Source organism: Carcharodon carcharias, chromosome 11, assembly GCF_017639515.1.
Source record: "Carcharodon carcharias isolate sCarCar2 chromosome 11, sCarCar2.pri, whole genome shotgun sequence".
NCBI classification, from domain to species: Eukaryota; Metazoa; Chordata; class Chondrichthyes; order Lamniformes; family Lamnidae; genus Carcharodon; species Carcharodon carcharias.
In genome coordinates this window covers 9,552,832-9,571,245 of record NC_054477.1, presented here as the reverse complement: position 1 = coordinate 9,571,245, position 18,414 = coordinate 9,552,832, and the positions used below count along the sequence as shown (strand labels likewise).

At 45.8% G+C, this 18,414-nt stretch overlaps 1 protein-coding gene across 2 annotated transcripts in view; it reads left to right on the top strand.

Moving 5' to 3' along the window:
* The first annotated feature begins 5,049 nt into the window (after nucleotides 1-5,049).
* The window catches only part of slco2b1 (solute carrier organic anion transporter family, member 2B1), an 87,910-nt gene continuing 74,545 nt past the window's right edge, over nucleotides 5,050-18,414 (top strand). Inside the window, exons 1-2 of one of the 2 annotated variants that reach the window (XM_041198556.1) lie at nucleotides 5,050-5,096; nucleotides 7,601-7,734. In XM_041198556.1, coding sequence (XP_041054490.1) covers nucleotides 5,086-5,096; nucleotides 7,601-7,734 — 145 coding nt within the window. In that variant the 5' untranslated portion in view covers nucleotides 5,050-5,085. Of the gene's footprint in view, nucleotides 5,097-7,600; nucleotides 7,735-8,147; nucleotides 8,238-18,414 lie in introns of those variants that run through there. The other variant, XM_041198557.1, reaches the window with a different exon arrangement.

Sequence of the window (18,414 nt, the reverse complement as noted above, 5' to 3'; positions counted from 1 at the left end):
GCCATTGCGGCCAGCGGGTAAAACCTCTATTTTTACACCCGCTAACGCCCTTAGTGCAAATCTGGGATGATTCCCCTACCTGGCTACGATGAGATAGATAAGAACAGAAGCAGGTGAGAGCAGACCCACCCAGCTGGACGACAGTGGAGAGGTGTTGGGGGAGGAAGGTGTGGTCAAACCATGTCAGAGGCTGCAGACAGGTGGAGAAGGACAAGGAGGGAAAGTTTACCTTTGTCACAGTCACACAGGATGTCACTTATGACTTTGATAAGAGCCGTTTCTGTACATTGACAGGGTTGGAAACCTGATTGGAGGGATTCAAACACGGAGCTCCAGTAAAGATGGGAATGGATTTGGAAGGACTTTGGAGAGGAGAGGGAAGTTGAAGATGGCACTAGTTTGCAAGGACAGAAGGGTCACGGGCTGTTTTTCTGGGAAGAGGGTTGACCATGGCAGATTTGAAGGAGAGAGGTGCAGTACTTGAGGAGAGAGAACCATTAACAATATCAACTAACATGGGGATTGGGAAGGAAAGGTGAGGTGTCAGCAGTTTAATGGGAAAAGCATTGAGGGAACAGGTTGTGGGTCTCATTGAAAAGATGAACTTGGATAGGACATGAACAGAGATTGGAGTGAAGAGAAAGATGTGAGTACAGGGCTAGGGTAGGGGCACCATAGAGGAAGTCAAGGGATAAACAGTGATGTAGTTATTGACTATTCATGATGATCAATCTCTTATCAATGCATCTACAACTGGCCTGAGTTGAGGAAATGCCCTGGTGTTGGAGAACCTTGGGAACCATAGGTTCAAAGTCATCTGTTCCTCCCCAGGATGATACAGTTACCACATATCATTTACAACCTTGCTGAGGTCCCAAACATAGATCCTCCGCTTGAGGTTCATCAGTATTTTAGGGTTGCCAACCCTCCAGAATTTCCCTGGAATCTCCAGGAATTAAAAAAATTAATCTCCAGGGCACTGTCAGAAGCAACTTGGTTTACTTCTGACTTACACTGAGATCAAAAGTAGACCATGTCCACAGGGAAACAATGTATAAACCCTAGATGAAGGAGGAAAAAAGGTACCCAAAATCGTGCTCATCCTGATGGCCATCTTGGTGTGTGGCTGCTTCAAGCTCTGCGTGGACCCTTGGTGCTCAAGCAGCAAGTGAGACTATGCCCTATGGCCCCGGTATTGCTAAGGATGATTCTGGCCAATGTTGCTGTCGAGTGCTCCATTTATTCAGACCGTGCCCTATCACCTGTTTCTTTCGTGGAAGAGCTTGCACAGAGAAACACCATTGACCATAAGTCCATCAGGCAGTGGTCTGCACATAACATCCTCGGGGTCCTGTGGGAAAAGGAGGTGGCGAGTCATGTGGGATGGTTCCCCGAGCAGACTGTCAAAGTCACTTAGCAGAATGCCTCATCGCCAGAACTTTCATGCGAGCACCAAGACGTAACTTGGCTGTTGGTGAGAAAGGCCCTCCCCATCAGATACCTTTCTGTATACCTGGAAGTCTCACCTCCTCCACACATTGCCCTGGAGGCAGCGTAGTGGGAAAGAGACCGTCCTCCACAGCCTTCTGGAACATTCCTTTGCACGGAAGGCCTGGAGAAAGATGCAGTGGTTTTTTGTCGAGGTTCTTCCTGAGCAGCTCTGTGACGCAGGTCTCTGTGCTCTACGGGTTACACACTGAGACAAACACCAACTGCTGCTGGAGGATCATCAACCTAGAGATAGGACAGAATCGTCCCAGGTTTGCACTAAGTGTGGTAGCGGGTGGGAAAAAGGACGTTATACCCACCGGCCACAATGGCAGCTACTCATGTCGTATCATCCCAATCTTGCCTCATTAATCATGCATTCACGGGAAACACGCTATTTTAATGGTGGGTGGGCTCCGATTCACCCACCACGCCATCAGCTCGCCGCTTCATCACGCTAGGCATCGCATTTAAAGTGCAGCCGTGTGCAGACCTCTCACAGCTTCCAGCCAGGATGGCTGCAAAGACATGACCCCAAAAGGCAAGAAGACTGCAGTCCTCAGGTTTAGTGACACGTCCCTCGAGTGCATTTTGAATGCTGTGGAGGCCCCACCATGATATTTACAAAATTATGAGGGGTATAGGCAGAGTAAATGCGAGTAGGCTCTTTCCACTTAGATTAGGAGAGATAAACACGAGAGGACATGGCTTTAGGGTGAAAGGGGAAAGGTTTAGGGGGAACATTAGGGGGAACTGCTTCACTGAGAGTGGTGAGAGTGTGGAACGAGCTACCATCTGACGTGGTAAATGCGGGCTCACTCTTAAGTTTTAAGAATAAATTGGATAGATACATGGATGGGAGAGGTCTGGAGGGTTATGGACTAGGTGCAGGTCAATGGGGCTAGCAGATTAATATTTTAGCATGGACTAGAAGGGCCGAATGGCCTGTTTTCTGTGCTGTAGTGTTCTATGGTTCTATGGATGTCCTCTACCCCCACTCTGGCCGGAGTGGGGGGGTGGGCAGCAACATTACCACTCCGGCTTGGGAGGCGATGGCAGTGGGGGTCAGCGCCAATGCTGCACAGAAGAGGTTGGCCATCCAATGCAGAAAGAGAATGGATGATCTCATCCGTGCAGCCAGGGTAAGGCAACCATCTCATCACTCCAAACTCTCACACTCACAAGTCCATCACACATTCACTGGCATCTCACTCACTGCCAGCTCAAGGGACATCACCACTCACTCTCTCACACACACCCTCACATCTCCATCTGGCCTCATCTCCTCTGGAGACTGCCTCCTCAGCCCTCACCATCTTGAGGCCACTTGCACAGATCAACATGTGCCCCCCCCACACACACACCCTGGGATACCCTCCTTCCCCAGTACAGCCCTCGCCCTGCAGCCTCTTCCCTTGCCTGAGGCCACTTCTGCCCCTTCCCCAAGCAAGCCCTAGCTTTGCGGCCGTTGAAAAGCCACCCCCGCCTTACGGCTGGTCTGGTGGGTACAGACCTGCCCGTGAGTCCCCCTAAAAGTGATGTGGTGCCGCCTGTGAAGCCTGGCGCTGATGAATGCGAGTGCTGCCCGAAGCAAGGTGGGCAAACAGACCTCGAAGTCCCGAGCGAAGTGCTGCTCGCCAGGTCCATGTCGCTTATGTACAGGTGTGCAATCGCGCTGACCTGCCCGGATGATCCAGTGTAGGGTTGATTCTAGCTAGCTGGGCTTACAACAATACGCAGACAATGGAGCTGCCAATGGTGAGAAACATGGCCCACCATTGACGGGCAGTGCGGACGATTGCAAGCTCGTTCCATGGTGTCGTGAAACTGATTTTTGGCCTTCTCACCATGAAGTCCGCTCACACTGCTGACCACACCCAACACCAACGGGCATGGAAAATTCCGCCCTCAGACGCTCATTGGTCTGCCCGAGACTTGCTGGACTTCCAGTGCAAAAAACTGGCCACGACAGAGTGTTGCAGACTGGCACATTCCAAGGTCCAGGACTACTTGCTGAGGGACGCACAAAAGCTTGGGGCAACCACCGCAGAGGCGCAATGGAGAAAGGCCAGTGTCTAAGGCTCTCCCGTTCAGGGCTGGGAACTGTGTAAAGCCCCTGGGCTGTAAACGCCAGAGAGTCTTTGACATAAAATCTAAGTGTACGCTGTAAATATAACCTGTAATGGCAAGTGTAGCAAAGCACCTCACGTCCTGCATTGAATGAAACTGATCTGTGCTGCGCTTTAGGTAATATCAGATTTGAACTGCTTCGTATTGCTAACCTCACAAATGTTATGAATGGAGTGTATTTTAGGACGAAAAGAAAAATCATAAGGGCATTAAAATAAATAGTTTTTTTAAAAAACTTTCTTCAAAGAAACTTGTTTGTTAAAGATCTACTGGGGGTGGGAATCGAGCCTATTTGGCAAACAGTCAAGATTCATCCAATTAGGTAATCAAGAGTTTATTCGCTTTCTGATTGGTGTGGGATGGCCACAGGTCGCTAGGTTGGACATGTCGAGTGACCACTGGCAGGGGACATGGGGGTGGGGCAGTTGGCGGCGCAAAGTTTTGTGATAAAACCTCCTGGAATAGGTCCAACCATTGTTGGCAACTTTATCTATCTATCTCTCTTAACAATACTGTTAGGTTCCTTAAGTACTTAATTAATGAAGGATTCTCATGTGTAACAGCTTGGTTTCACCACTTGGCAATGCTGCATAAGTTAATTGCAGTCATCATCACTCAGTGATCCCTAGCCAGTTCTGCTCTAGGAGGAGGGGGCGGAGGGGATTTCCAGTAATATGTTCAGGGTCAATGCAGACCCTGGCCTAGTTCCCACATGGCGTATCTAAAGGTCCAAATAAATTCTTAGTAGTTAACAGTTTGTAAAACTAAGCATGAGGTTTAGACCAATGCCTCATGTTTTCTTGTAAGCTAAGACAATGTGAGGAAAGCATTCGATCTCAAAACATATTAAAATCCTGAGGGGTCTTAACAGGGTGGGTGTGGAGAGAATGTTTCTTCATGTGGGAGAATCTAGAACTAGGGGGTCACTGTTTAAGAATAAGGGATCGCCCATTTATTTCACTCAGAGGATCACGAGTTTTTGGGACTCTTTTCCTGAAAAGGTGGTGGAAGCAGAGTCTTCGAATATTTTTAAGGCAGAGCAAGATAGAATCTTGGAAAGCAAGGGGGTGATGGGTTATCGGGGGTGGGTGGGATGCAGGTTTCAGGTTACTATCAGATCAGCCATGATCTTATTTAATGGCTGAGCGGGCTTGAGGGGCTGAATGGCCTCCTCCTGCTCCTCATTCGTATGTTCGTAATTTTATGCAGCGAGTGGTAAGAATTTGGGATAGATCGAGGGTGTTGGGGGGAGGATGGGACTGGGTGAATTTCTCTTTTAGAGAGCCAGCACAGATATGACAGGCCGAAATGGCCTCCTTCTGTGCTGTAACTATTCTATGCTTCTGTGACTCTATTCGCATAGGATGGAGGAGAGAAGTTTAAAAGGAATCCTGGCGCAGGGTAACAACTGATCGACAGTGCAAAAGCTGATATAGAAGCGGTGAAGAAGCCACTCGAGATCTGCAGATGCTCAGGCGGTGAGTACATGCAAGACTGAGATCGATTGATTCTTGGAATCTCAAGGAGTCATGGGTTAGGGATTTGGGCAAGAAAGTGGATTTGAGGCTGAAATCAGCCAGGATCTTACTGAATGGCAGAGCAGGCCCGAGGGGCTGCATGGCCTACTCCTACTCCTAATTCTTATGTACTTATTTAGTGCTATAAGTCATTTGAAATAAAATTCTTTCATGGGGTGTGGGCGTTGCTGGTTGGGCCAGCATTTGTTGCCCCTCCCTAATTGCCCCTTGAGAAAGTGGTGGTGAGCTGCCTTCTTGAGCCGCTGCAGTCCAAGTGATGCAGGTTTCCACATTTCCTGCCTATGTGGAAAATTGCCCAGGTGTGTCTTGACCACAAAAAGCAGGGCAAATCCAACCCAGTCAATTACCGCCCCACCGATCTATTCTCGATCATTAGAAAAGTGATGGAAGGTGTCATCGACAGTGCTATCAAGTGGCACTTGCTTAGCAATAACCTGCTCGCTGACACCCATTTTGGGTTCCGTCAAGGTCACTCAGCTCCTGACCTCATTGCAACCTTGGTTCAAACATGGACAAAAGAGCTGAACTCCAGAGGTGAGGTGAGAGTGACTGCATTTGACATCAAGGCAGCATTTGACCGAGCGTGGCATCAAGGAGCCCCAGCAAAACTGGAGTCAATGGGAATCAGGGGGAAAACTCTCCACTGGTTTGAATTGAAACAAGATAGTTGGGGTTGTTGGAGGTTAATCATCTCAGTCCCAGGACATCACTGCAGGAGTTCCTCAGCGTATTCCTACAGCACAGGGACTGCAGCAGTTCAAGAAGACAGCTCACCACTGCCCTCTCAAGGGCAATTAGGGATGGGCAATTAATGCTGGCCTAACCAGTGAAGCACACATCCCATGAATGAGTAAAAAAAAGGTACACCCAGAGTATTGTTAGGGATAGAGTTGCAGGATTTTGACACTAGGACACTGAAGGAATGGCGATATATTTCCATGTCAGCATGAAGAGTAACTTGGAGGGAAACTGCAGGTAGTGGTGTGCCCATGCATCTGCTGCTTCGAGCTGTTGAGGTCGTGGGTTTGGAAGGTGCTGTCTAAGGAGCCTTGGTGAGTGCCTCAATGCATCTTGTAGAACAGTTTCTGGTCAATGGAAACCCCCAAGATGTTGATAATGGGGGATTAACGATACTAATGCCATTGAATGTCAAGGGGAGATAAGTCATATAAGCTAGATCAGTAGGATGATGGGAATGGTGGGAACAGTGAGGCTACTGTTCGTCAACGGTGGAGAGAATGAATGTTTGTGGATGTGGTGCCAATCAAGGGGGCTGCTTTGTCCTGGATGGTGTCAAGTTTCTTGAGTGTTGTTGGAGCTGCGTTCATCCAGGCAAGTGGAGAGTATTCCATCACACTCCTGACTTTTGCCTTGTAGATGGTGGGCAGACTTTGGGGAGACAGGAGGTGAGATACTTCCCACATGGGTCCTAGCTTCTGACCTGCTCTTGTAGCCACAGTATTTATATGGCTAGTCCAGTTCAGATTCTAGTCAATGGAAACCCCCAAGATGTTGATAGTGGGGGATTAACGATACTAAAGCCATTGAATGTCAAGGGGAGATAAGTCATATAAGCTAGATCAGTAGGATGATGGGAATGGTGGGAACAGTGAGGCTTGAAGAACAACCAATTTGGGCATCATTTCTCAGGCAGGATTATTGCGCATTGGAGATGTAACACTAGAAATTCATCTGAATGATATAGGGACTTAAAACATTGAATTGTGAAGACTTTACATAAACTTCACTGGTATTCACCTCTAAATTTCTTATCCTCACTTCCAAATCCTTCTCTGGCCTCACCCTCTCTATTTTCTGTAACCTCCTTAAGCTGGACAACACTTTGGGATATCTGCATTCCCCTAATTCTAGCCTCATGAACATCCCCAATTTCCAAGTGACTGTCACAAAGATACCATCTACAAGATGCACTGCAGCAACTCACCAAGGTTCCTTAGACAGCACCTTCCAAATGCACAACCACTACCATCTAGAAGGACAAGGGCAGCAGATAGGTGGGGACACCACCACCTGGAAGTTCTCCTCCAAGTCACTCACCATCCTGGAAATATATCACCATTCCTTCACTGTCGCTGGGTCAAAATCCTGGAACTCCCTCCCTAACAGCACTGTGGGTGTACCTACCCCACATGGACTGCAGCGGTTCAAGAAGGCAGCTCACCACCACCTTCTCAAGGGGCAACTCGGGATGGTCAATAAATGCTGGGCCCAGCCAGTGACGCCCACATTCCATGAAAGAACTTAAAAAAGGATATCTCTACGTGGAGGAGCCAGCACAGCCCCAATGGGCCGAATGGCCTCCTTCTGTGCCGCACAATCCCAATGCTAAACGTCTGTGTGGAGTGCTGAATGAATTCCACGGGGGGCTGTTATATTTTGGGCTCATTAAAATATGCTCTCATCAATCTTCACCACCATTGTAGCCTCATGTCCTCTGAATGGACGAGACACACCCTTGACCCTCCTCCCAGGGATTTACAAACTCCCGAGTTCCTTCTGGCGTGTGAAGTTCAACCGCGCAAACTGAGCAAGGTTCTGAGGATCAAAGCTGGGAACCGTGAGTACAACTTTTTGAGCGCTTCTAACCACGGGTTGAGCTTCCCTTCGGAAAACTTCCTAAACTGCAGGAGTACGAGACAGATGGCAAGAAAGAGTGAGTGAGTGGGTGAGTGAGTGAGAGAGAGGGAGAGAGAGAGAGAGAGAGAAGATACGGCGTTCTGCATTATAATTCTACATTTCGGTATTGAATTCTTTCGCTTTCCTTTAGCGTGTAGACTTTGACCTGTTTAGAAAAGTGAAGTAATTTGCAAGTCGATGGACAGCGTCTCAATCCTGGGCTTTTTTTTTTAACGAGAGACCGGGGTTGGGGTTGGGGGTGGGGGGGGGGTTGTTGCTGGGTAGGGGGGTCTTGTTAAATTCTGCAGTGGGATCATTTTGATTTACATCTTTCCTTCTCCCCAAACCATCAAGTTAAGACTGTTGCCTCCCCGTCCCTCTGCATTTTGACCGGCTGCGTTTCTGAAGTGGGAGTTTGGTGTTTACATAAAAGAAAGTAAACAAGTAAGTTCTTGAATAATGTATAAAAAAAAAACAACTTGCAAATACTTGGGGGGAGGCAAAGGTTTTTGTTTTGGCTTCAGAAGGTAAGCTTATGCCATCAGTGCAGAATATTCAGGAAATGTAGTCGGTTCGTTGCCAAACCCGTTTCCAAACTACTCTGAAGAGAGCAAACTTTAAAAAAAAAGTTTTTTTTTACATCTGTCGGCAGAAAAATATTTTCTTCGGGGCTTTTGTTATGGTTTCAGTCCCCACATCCCCCCCCCCCCCCCGGTCGTTCACTGAAGGTGTTTCAATATTAATATACGGTATAAACAAGTTTCTTATGGGGGACGAGGGTAATTTACTCATTCGCTTATATAGCAAGACTTGCAGTTGTACAGTGACTGCCAGAAGGTCCAAACCAAATAAATGTTGGAAGGTGGAAAATACACCAGCCAATTTGCGCACAGCAAACTCCCATAAACAGCAGTGTGATAATCACCAGAGGTGAATATTAACCAGGGCACCACCTTTGTCCCCGGGTGTGATGTCCAGGCACCACCTTTGTCCCCGGGTGTGATGTCCAGGCACCACCTTTGTCCCCAGGTGTGATGTCCAGGTACCACCTTTATCCCCGGGTGTGATGTCCGGCCAAGGCAAAGGCAGTAAAGGCCTCGGTTAAAGGGGGTGCTGAACGCCATCGGAAAGTCCTCCGGGATAATATCCAGGGAATCACTAAACCTGCCGTTTGCCACCTCGCTCGATGTGGGGGCGTTAAAAGCATCGCCGGCCTCATTTACGAGGAAACTCGCGAGGTTCTCAAGGTCCCCTTGGAAAATATCATCCGGGACTCGGTCACCTACCCAGAACACGCTGAAAGCAAGACTGTTACCTCCATGCGTGTGGTCTGTGCCCTGTATGGGTTCGGTGGTTGAGAACTGTTAACAAAGACATTTCTTGTTCAAAGCGGTGGTGGGATCTTTTGCATCATTCTGAGAAGCTAAATGGTGTAAATGTCTCAAAGACCTCAAAGATCTCCAATGGTGGCATTGGAATGTCAGCCCAGATTACAGTGTTCAAGTTTGAGACAGAGCACAAGAGCAAGGAAGTTATGTTGAGCTTGTATAGAACACAACTTCAACCTCAACTGGAGTATTGGCCTTCAGTTCACGGGCCCACACTTTAGGAAGAGTGTGAAGGTATTAGAAAGGCTAAAGAATCGATTCATAAAGGGTCCGGTGTGGGAGACTTCAGTTACACCTTAAAGGTTGATGAATCCAAGGTTGTTATTTTTAGAGAATGTTGAGAGAACGTTTGATTGAGGTGTTCAAAATCACGATGGGTCTGGACAGAGGAGATTGGAAGAACCTATTCCCACTGGTGGAAGGATAGAAAACCAAAGGGGACAGATTTAAGGTAATTGGCAAAAGAAGCAATGGCGACATGAGGAGAAACTTTTTCACACAGCGAGTGGTAGGGTCGGGAATGGGAGTGTGTTGGAGGGAAGGTCAATCATGGCTTCCAAAAGGAAATTGGATAATTATCTGAAGAGAAAGAAATATCAGGGAAGAGGAGCAGGACCATTCTATGATTGAAAGTCTCTGGATTGGGGCTTGAATGGTCCCAACAATCTGACCCAGGGACGAGAATGCAACCAACTGATTCACGCCTCACACAACAAGGATCCTGCTCCAACAGAATGTCCCCTCCTATTCCTTAGGAAAACAGAGCGTGCTGGAGAGTCTCAGTAGGCCAGGCAGCACTTGTGTAGAGCGCAGACATTGGAGACAGGCCATTGGTGAACAGTGAGTGAGAGGAAGGTATATAAATATACTGCCAAGTGAGAGAAGACCAATGATGGGTTTAAAAGGCTTCCGACTTGGATGCTTTCCCATGTCTAGTGACCCATGAGGCAGACAAAACGTGTGCTTATGTCTGTGTCCATGACAGGTGACCAGCTTGTCGCCAGACGCTATGGCTTGAGGGATGCAACTCCACACCAAGCATGGCCGACCAGGAGGCTCACCCATTCTTACCACCAGAAGCACACCGGCAGGATTTACAGGTTCACAAACAACCTGTTTGGCCACAGTTATGAATGTACCTATCGTGGGGTGGGATTTGAGCCCAGCGCTTCTGGCCCAGAAGCAGGAAAGTTGCCCACCGCAAAGCGAAAGCAGTGGGTAACAAAGCCTCTGAGGAAGGTTGCGTTCAAACGCTGGAAAAGAAATCCAGTGCTTCATTTAGTACTTTATCATGAGCTCTCTAAGGCTGCCACCCACCTTTTTTTTTCATGAGTTCATGAGATGTGGGCAGCAATGGCTGAGCCAGCATTTGTTGCCCATCCCTAATTGCCCACAACGACTGAGCGGCTTGCTCGGCCGTTCCAGAGGGCATTTAAGAGTTAATCACGTTGCTGTGGGTCTGGAGTCACTTGTAGGCCAGACCAGGTGAGGATGGCAGATTTCCTTCCCTAAAGGGCATTAGTGAACCAGATGGGCCTTAACCACAAAACCATTGCCAATTGTTGCTATCATCAGGCTTTTAATTCCAGATTTTTACTGGTTATACATTTCTCCATCTGCCATGGTGGGATTTGAACCCAGTGACAACACCACAACGCCACCTAATTTTAGGCTAAGGCAGGAAAATCAGCTGAACAGACGGGGACCTCACAGTCTTGACTGGCAAATATCAAGATTTAAGTCCATCTTCCCATTGATGTCTATATATCCAATTTTTGGAAGGGACCTTAGATGGAGGCCCTGCCTTCCCTCAGGTAGACATAAGAGATCCCACGGCCAATGTTTTGAAGAAGAGCAGGGGGCTTCTCCCCCGTGTCCTGGGCAATATCTCTCCCTCAACCAGCACCATTGCCGTTAGCAGAGAGGTCAAAAGGCAGGAGCCATGGATAGAAGGATTAGAGAGGAGTTGAGCAATTTATTTCACCCAGAGGGTGGTAAGGATCTGGAACTCACTGCCTGAAAGGGTGGTGGAGTCAGAAACCCTCGTCACCTTTTTAAAAGGTTATTGGATATGCAGCTGATGTGTCAAAACCTAGAGACTATAGACCAAGAGCTAGAAAGTGGGATTAGACTGAATAACTTGTTCTGGGCAGCACACATTCGATGGGCTGAATGGCCTCCTTCTGTGCTATACATTTTCTATATTTCTAACATAACTAAAAACCAGATTCTCTATTAGTTATCACATTGCTGTTTGTGTGGGAACTTGCTCTGATCAAATTGGTTGTCACATTTCCTACATATGCAATTCAGTAAGTACTTAATTATCTGTCAAGCACTTGTGGAAGGGACACAGTGCCTAGAATTCATTGAATCATAGAATGGTTTCAGCACAGAAGGAGACCATTGAGCTCATCAACTTCATGTTCAGCTAATCCCATTCCACGTCTTTTCCCAATAGCCGTACAAATTTTATCTCCAGATGTTTCTCCAGTTCCCGTTTGAAAGCACTGATTGAATCTTCCTCTGTCACACTATCAGGCAGCACATTCCAGGCTGTAACCCACTCACCACTTAAAATGAATTACAGACTGTTTAGCACTTAACTAACAGTGAGTCAGCATGTTAGATTAATTTTTAGCCATTGATGTGTCTGTGAAGCTGTGAAGCGTGTAATCTGTCCATCGTTTGAATCAGCACCCCAAAGTCAGGTCGGAGATTATTAACAGCTAACAGGAAAACCAGCAATGGTTCGCAATATCCTGAATTTGAATCCCGCCACAACATTTTAATAATTTGAATTCAGTTGAGGACAATTTAGGAATATTCCTGAAAGAAGAGACAGGTCTAAGATTTTCACCTTGCACTATCGGGACACCCACAAGAATACCAATATAAGGGAGAAAACAACAATTTATACTGTATGTGAAGAGAGCAAGTATAAATTGTTGTTTTCCCCCTATGTTGCCCCTCGGCCATCACAATCCATAGTTCCCGACTGCAATATACATGTAAAAGCGTGCGGTGCCATGGCAACTCAGACTCCTTGTGGTGGGGGTTGGGGGCGGGGGGGGGGTGCGGGATGTGGTTGGCTTAGTTGGCTGGATGGCCGGTGTGGATCAGATTGGTGCCAACAGCACCCACTCCGGCTGGAATGGATTTGGGACCTGCCTCCTTGCCCTACTCGTGGTGGGAGGTCATGGCGCTGTGGATTGGACCTGACTTCATGCAGAGAACTCAAGAAATAGGAGCAGGAGTAGGCCATTTGGCCCATCAAGCCTGCTGCATCATTCAATAGGATCATGGCTGATCTGATTGTGGCCTTAACTCCACTTTCCTGCCCCCCCCTCCATAGACCTTGACTCCCTTGTCGATCAAAAATCTGTCTAACTCAACCTTCAATGACTCAGCCTCCACTGCTGTCTGGGCAAGAGGATTGATAGCTATCGACCCTAGGGGAGAAGAAAAACCTCTCCTCATCTCCATCTGAAAGTCTATCCTGTAGGAAAGGAAACCTTTGCAACAAAATTTTAAGGCTGGGCTTTCAACCAGAACGGACTGACGAGGATAAAACTAATCTTTTATTAACGTTGAACCCTGCTTGGCCCTTGCCAAAATCAGTGCTCTCGAGAAGCAACATAAAGGTACTGGCTGGAATTTTCCATCTCCCTTGTCCAGTCCCGCTGAAGTCAGCGGAACTTTGAACAACTCGCCACATTTCCTGGCACTGCTGTAATGGAGCCAGAAAATTCCGTCCATTGCATAGTCAGAGGAAGGTGTCGGTGCAAATGATACTTTGACATTGTTCCACGGAACACAATGCACCTCATCAAAACACAATCCTTATCACGGTGTTTGCCAGCGAGTTGTGATTTAATCAGTGCAGCGGAACAACTGTTAATGTGGTCTTCAGATTATGGAATTTCTGTCTAGATGGACAGTCTCAATGTGGCTTGCCAAGTTTGAACCAAAAGGTGACCCATCGTTTAGTTATCATGATCTAAGGCTATCATCGATAAGCCAGTGAGGCCTTGGTGATGTCCACCATTTAGAGGCAACAGGGTATGGAAGAAGCTGTTCCAATAACCTCGCAGCTGCAGACAAAGAAAGAACCCCATTGATCATGGATGGAATGCTGCAGCCAAGGGAACCTATCATCGGAAGGTGAAAGGCTGTCAAAGAGAAAACTCGATTATCTTCAGAGCAACATCTATTCTGTGCTCAGAATTATATATTTAAAGGGGACCCTACCCATCATCAGAAGAATATTTAAGGGACCCTGACCCACAGAAGGGTATCTACACTGGAAAGGGGATTGCCACTCAAGTGTTTGACCAGTTACTAAGAACATATTTGCACATTATAATGCTAAGGCATCTTTATTGTATGTGGGTGTGGGTTTGTGTGTGGAATAAGAAGGGCATTGTGTTTTCAAGTGCTAATAAAGGCACTGCATTGCTAGATAAGTGCATTCTGCCAAGTAGGCTATTGGCAGGTAAACTTATGTGTGTGTGTGTGAGAGAGCTCGTGATTTTTCTCGAACCTACTTTGAAGCTTTATTTTTGGTGTTACATAAGCCATAGCAGAATGGATTTTGGCATTGTATGATCTAATAAAGCTTAATATTTAATTTAAGTATTTGAGTGTGCCCTCATTATTTCTTGAAATTCTCATATCTGAACCATAGAGTAATCTATCAAAAGTTAGAAGGTTAAGTCTTGCACACCCTTTTCTTTAAACTGTGCCCCCTAGTTCTAGATCCCCCCACGGGGGGAAACATCCTTGCAGCATCTCCCTTGTCGAGCCCCCTCAGAATCTGATTAGTTTCAATGTGGTAACCTCTCAGTTTTCTAATGAAGGCCCAACCTGCTCAACCTTTCCTTATAAGACAAACCCTTCATCTCAGGGGTCAGCCTAGTGAACCTTCTCTAAAATGCTTCCAATGCAAGTCTACCCTTCCTTTCATTAGGAATAGGTGGCCTTTCTTTTCCTTTTCCTCCAAGTGTGGCCTCACCAACATCCTGTACTGTTGTGGCAAGACTTCCCTACTTTCACATTCCATCCCCCTTGCAATAAAGGCCAACATTCTATTTGTCTTCCTAATCACTTGCTACGCTTGCATGCTAACGTTTTGTGATTCATTAACAAGGACACCCAGATCCCTCTGTGCTGCAGCATTCTTCAGTCTCTCTCCATTTAAGTAATATTTTGTTTTCTATTCTTCTTGCCAAAGTGGACAGCTTCACATTTTCCCACATTTTACTCCACTGACAATTTTTCGCCCACTCACTTAATTTAGCCACATCACTTTGCAGACTCTTTGTATCCTCCTCACAACTTGCTTTCCTACCTATTTTTGTATCATCAACAACTTTGGCAACAATACAGTTGGTCCCTTCACTCCAGCCATTAATATAGATTGTAAATAGTTGAGGCTCCAGTGCTGATCCCTGCGGTACTCCACTAGTTACAGTTTGCCAAGTTGAGAATGACTCATTTATCCCAACTCTCAGTTTCCTGTTAGTTAACCAGTCCTCTATCCATGATGATATATCACCCCAACACCATGAGCACTTGACTTGTGTAGTAACCTTTTATGTGAAACCTTGTCGATTGCCTTTTGGAAATGCAAATACACTACATCTACTGGCGCCCCTTTATTTATCCTGCTTGTTGCCTCCTTAAAGAACTCTAATAAATTTGCCAAACATGATTTCCCTTTCATACAGACAGAGTCAATATGGTTTTATTATGATTTTCTAAATGTCCAGCGACTACCTCATTAATAATGGATCCTAGCATTTTCCCAAAGACTGGCGTTAGACTAACAGGCCTATATTTTCCTACTTTCCATCTCCCTACTTTCTCAATTACGTTTGCAGTTCTCCAATCTGCTGGGACTGTTCCAGGATCTAAGGTGTTTTGGAAGATTACAACCAATGTATCCACTATCACTGCCGGCACATTTAAGACTCTGAGATGCAGGCTATCAGACCCGGGAGACTTATCAGCTTTTAGTCCCATCAGTTTTTCCAGTAATTTTCCTCTAGTGATCATAATCGTTTTAAGTTCTTCCCTCCCTTTGGCCTCTTGAATTTCTACTATTCTTGGGATGTTTTTTGTGAAATACTCCTTCAAAGTCTCTGCCATTTCCTTGTTTCCCATTATTAATTCCCCAGTGTCATTCTCTAAGGGCCAATGCTCACTTTAGCTACTCTTCCTTTCTATAAGTTTGTAGAAGCTTTTATGGTCATTTTAAAATATTTCTAGCTAGTTGTCTCTCACACTTTAAATTTCTAATTTTTTCCCCTTATTCTTTTGTCACCCTTTGCTGGTTTCCAAAAATTTCCCAAACTTCTTGCCAACCACTAAACTGTATAGCATTGTAAGCCTTTTCTTTCAATTTGATAACATCCTTAACTTCCTTAGTTAGCCTTGGATGGTGTACCCTTCTTGTACAGTCTACTTTTTTCAATGGAATGTATCTTTTTGAGAGTTATGAAATATCTCCTTAAATGTCTGCCACTGCTTCTCTACTGTCTTACTTTTAACCTATTTTCCTATTCCACTTTAGCCAACTCTGTCTTTATACCCTTGTGAATGCCTTTATTTAAGTTTAAGGCATCAGTTTTAGACCCACGTTCCTCACCCTCAAACTGAATGTGAAATTCTATCATGGTAGGGTTGCTCTTGCCTTGAGGATCCTTTTCTATGAGATCATTAATTAAATCTGTCTCATTACACATTACCAGATCTAATATACCCTGCTCCCTGGTTGCTTCCAGAGTCTATTATTCTAAGAAACTGTCCTGAATACACTCAACGAATGCATCCTCTAGGCAACCTGTGGGAGATGATGATGTAGCAGTAATATCACTAGACTAGTAATCCAGAGGCCAAGGACCATACTCTGGGGAATGGGTTCAACTACTACCATGGCAGCTGGTGGAACTTAAATTCAATTGATAACATCTGGAATTGAAAGCTAGTCTCAGTAATGGTGACCATGAAACTATCATCAATTGTCATTAAAAATCCTTTTGGGCTTCGTTAATGTTCTTTAGGGAAGGAAATCTGCCATCCTTATCTGGTCTGGCCTACATGTGACTCCAGACCCACAGCAATGTGGCTGACTCTTAGCTGCCCTCTGAAATGTCCACTTGGTTCAAGGGGCAAATGCTGGCCTTGCCCACATCCCGTGAAGGAATACATTTAAAAAAACCTTTGACAATTTGATTTGGCCAACCTATATGAAAATTATAATCACGTATGATTGTTGCAGTACCTTTCTTACAAGCCCCCATTAATTCTTGATTTATACTCTGTAGCTACTGTCAGGGATCCTATAAACTATTCCCGCCAATGACATTTCTCCCCAATTGCCCTTGAGGAGCAGATATGAGTCAAACACATTGCTGTGGGTCTAGAGTCACATGGAGGTCAGACCAGGTAAGGAAGGCAGATTTCCTTCCCTAAAGGACATTAGTGTTACAGATGGGTTTTTGCAACAATCGATGGTTGCCATTACTGAGACTAGCTTTTAATCCAGACTATTTTTTAAAAATTAATTGAATTTAAATTGCACCAGCTGCCATGGTGAGCTTTGAGCCTGTGGCCTCAGAGAATTATCCAATATCTCTGGATTACTAGCCCAGTGAAATGGCCACTATGCCACCATGGCTGATGTTTCCCTTTCTTAGTTCCAGTGTGCCAACTTCAGAAATAACAACTGATGAGTATATTGCACGGTTAACGCAATGAAACGTCCCAAGACACCAAGATCAATCCTAGACCTCAACACTCTCATCCCACATACCCATCCCCTCCCCTGGCCTTTCATCAAAATGAACAGGAAAGATCGGGCTGGTTGTATTACAGACAGCTGATCTGGTTGTGCCTGTGTTTGCTCAGCTGTGAATTCCAAAATCTACACCTTAGTGCTCGTCTAGAGAAAAGATTTGCTTCCCCAGTGGAGGAGCTGGCGGTGGAATCAGAGAAGGAGTTTTACAAACTCAGACATTTCCCGTCATGCTCCCTTAAAGTATCTGATTCATATCCGCAGGGTTAAAGACAACTCTTATTGACCATAAGATGTAGGAGCAGAAGTAGGCCATTCGGCCCATCGAGTCTGGTCTGCCATTCAAAGAGATCATGGCTGATCTGATAATCCTCAACTCCACTTTCCTGCCTTTTCCCCATAGCCCTTGATTCCCTTACTGATTAAAAATCTGTCTATCTCAGCCTTAAATATACTTAACAACCCAACCTCCACAGCTCTCTGCGGTAAAGAATTCCACAGATTCACTACCCTCTGAGAGAAGAAATTCCTCCTCATCTCTGTTTTAAGTGGGTGCCCCCTTACTCTGAGATTATGGCCTCTGGCCCTAGACTCTCCCACAAGGGGAAACCTCTCAGCATCTACCCTGTCAAGCCCCCTAAGAATCTTATATGTTTTAATATGGTCACCTCTCATTCTTCTAAACTCCAATGAGTACAAGCCCAACCCACTCAACCTTTCCTCATAAGAAAATCACTTTATACCTGGGATCAACCTTCTCTAGACTGCCTCCAATGCCAGTACGTCTTTCCTTAGATAAGGGGACCAAAACTGTTCACAGTATTCTAGCAGTGGTCTAACTAGTGCCTTATATAGTATTTAGCAATACTTCCCTATTTTTATACTCCGCTCCCTTTGCAATAAAGGCCAACATTCCATTTGCCTTCCCTATTACCTGCTGAACTTGTATGCTAACTTTTTGTGATTCATGCTTGAAGACTCCCAAATCCCTCTGTGCTGCAGCTTTCTGCAGTCTTTCTCCATTTAAATAATATTCAGCTCCTCTATTCTTCCTGTCAAAGTGCATTATCTCACATATTGCCACATTATACTCCATCTGCCAAGTTTTTGCCCACTCACTTAACCTCTGTAGACTCTGTGTGTCATCCTCACCATTTGCCTTCGCACCTATTTTTGTGTCATTCACAAACTTGGCGATAGTATGTTCACTCCCCTCATCCAAGTCATTGATATATATTGTTGCTCATACTACTTGGAGTAATCCAGACAGTATGGACACCATCAAAATAATTTAAATCAAACTCTCTCATCTTTCCTGCTAAGTATGTAGCAATGTGTCAGAGCATGTTCCTGACACGAGGGGGCTGTAATTTGTTTCACTCAAGAACACCACACCACATAGGACACGTGTGATACGTAGGAGACAAACAAAATG